The following is a 1822-nucleotide window of genomic DNA, read 5'->3' on the forward strand; positions in this document are numbered from 1 at the left end:
ACACATCTATATTATGTGTTATGATTGTATGTTAATCTGAATCATTATTTAAATTAGTAAACGCTACATCAGATACCCCTCTCTGCAGCTGGAGGTGTGTTTGTCCCTGTGCTATCAGAAGGTTCCACTCTGCAGCTGGAGGTGTGTTTGTTTCTGTTCCTGAGCAGTCAGAAGGTGCTCTGCAGCAGGCAGTGGCAGCCACAGCCGGCCGGACATTCATCCTGCCGCCTGAACCAGTCCATCATGTGACTCGTGTGTCCTCCATGTCCGCAGCTCAGGCAGAAGTTTGAGGATCCGCGGACGGCGACGTGGCAGATGGCGCACTGGAAGGTGAGGCGTTTACAGACAGCGCACTGAGTCCCACGAGCCTGACTGCGGCAGTGACAGCAGTACACACCGAATTCTGCACAGAGAGAACACACACTCTGGGTATTGTTGAATACTGATTATTTAAACATTACAAATCACACGGCTTAGCTGAATACTCAATGCTGATTGGTCTGATTCTGACATTTCAGAGGTTGCTAATACTCCATAACACACCGCTGTTAAGCAAAAATAATGACCGTTGATGAGGAGGAACAAGGGAGAGGATGGAAGGGAACAGCAGAAGAAGACAGAAAGGAAGTAAACACTAAAGGGAACAGCAGAAGAAGACAGGCAGGAAGTAAACACTAAAGGGAACAGCAGAAGAAGACAGATAGGAAGTAAACACTAAAGGGAACAACAGAAGAAGACAGGCAAAAGGTAAACACTAAAGGGAACAGCAGGGTGATCAAGATCCCTCCACTTTGCATCGGGCTCCATGATCACCATGCTCTTCTTTCCAATAACGACGCCTCGCTGCACATTATATATATATTATAGGGCAGCAGCGCTAGAGAGACGCACCAATGCCTTTGTGGGGTTCAGGAGGGCAGGAGGCGAACTTGAGGACGTCGGCTCTCTTCTCCCTCAGACCCCAGCGGTGAAGGATTTCTCCGTAACTCTTCTTGAAGTCGTCGAACTGCAGCGTGTTGGTCGGGTCCAGCAGTCTGGAAGAGGAAGTGATGTCACAACTTTATTAACACATTGTACCTCACAACAGGTGGTTCTAGATTACATCATCCGTGAACTTTAAAAAAAACAGTTTTCAAACATTATCTGAAACAACAAATACTCGAGGCATTAAGCATGTTTTTATATTCTTTCAATTAATGTTATTAATGTATAAACTAGGGCTGTCAAGTTAACGCGTTAATAACAAACAAAAATGTAACGCCACTAATTATTTTAACGCATGTGCATTTTTTGTGCTCGGCCGCCCCGTAGTTTCAGCGCGCATCAAGTTTAAAATACCATCTATACAATCCAAGCACACTGCTGATGCCGACAGCCCCGCTCCTGCCGCCCGCTTGCGGCAGACCACACTTAAACGTGTGCGGTGGAGACGCCTGGAGACGTCTTCGAGCAGCAAACTTTCAACAAAGATTGCTAAATGGGTGGCGACAGCTTGCAGGCCAATTAACATTGTGGAGGACGAGGGGCTGCGTGATATAATTTGGGTCGCATCCAACGACTGCACTTCTGAATTGCCTTCCAGAGCCACCAGTGTGTCGAAAATACACAACTTGTATGAAGTCCAAAAAGCGAAAGTAGAGGAGGATTTAAGAAAGACTTCCACAGTTGCGCTCACCGGAGAATATTGGACAACACACACACACACACACACACACACACACACACACACACACACACACACACACACACACACACACACACACACACACTAGGGGTTTCACCAACTAGTCGACTAGTCGACTACCTTTACCACTAGTCGGCG

At 46.9% G+C, this 1822-nt stretch overlaps 1 protein-coding gene across 1 annotated transcript; it reads right to left on the reverse strand.

The window, feature by feature from the left end:
• Window positions 1-6: 6 nt before the first annotated feature.
• On the reverse strand, window positions 7-1510 carry LOC104943076 (WD repeat-containing protein 59-like). The gene is made up of 3 exons (XM_010768399.1): window positions 1359-1510; window positions 892-1058; window positions 7-403 (listed from the first exon to the last, which is right to left on the reverse strand). The coding sequence occupies exons 1-3, from the start codon at window positions 1508-1510 to the stop codon at window positions 168-170; spliced, it is 555 nt and encodes a 184-aa protein (XP_010766701.1). The 3' UTR covers window positions 7-167.
• Between the last annotated feature and the right edge of the window lie 312 nt (window positions 1511-1822).

This window comes from Notothenia coriiceps, unplaced genomic scaffold (assembly GCF_000735185.1).
Source record: "Notothenia coriiceps isolate Sejong01 unplaced genomic scaffold, NC01 NC01_scaffold00005658, whole genome shotgun sequence".
NCBI classification, from domain to species: domain Eukaryota; kingdom Metazoa; phylum Chordata; class Actinopteri; order Perciformes; family Nototheniidae; genus Notothenia; species Notothenia coriiceps.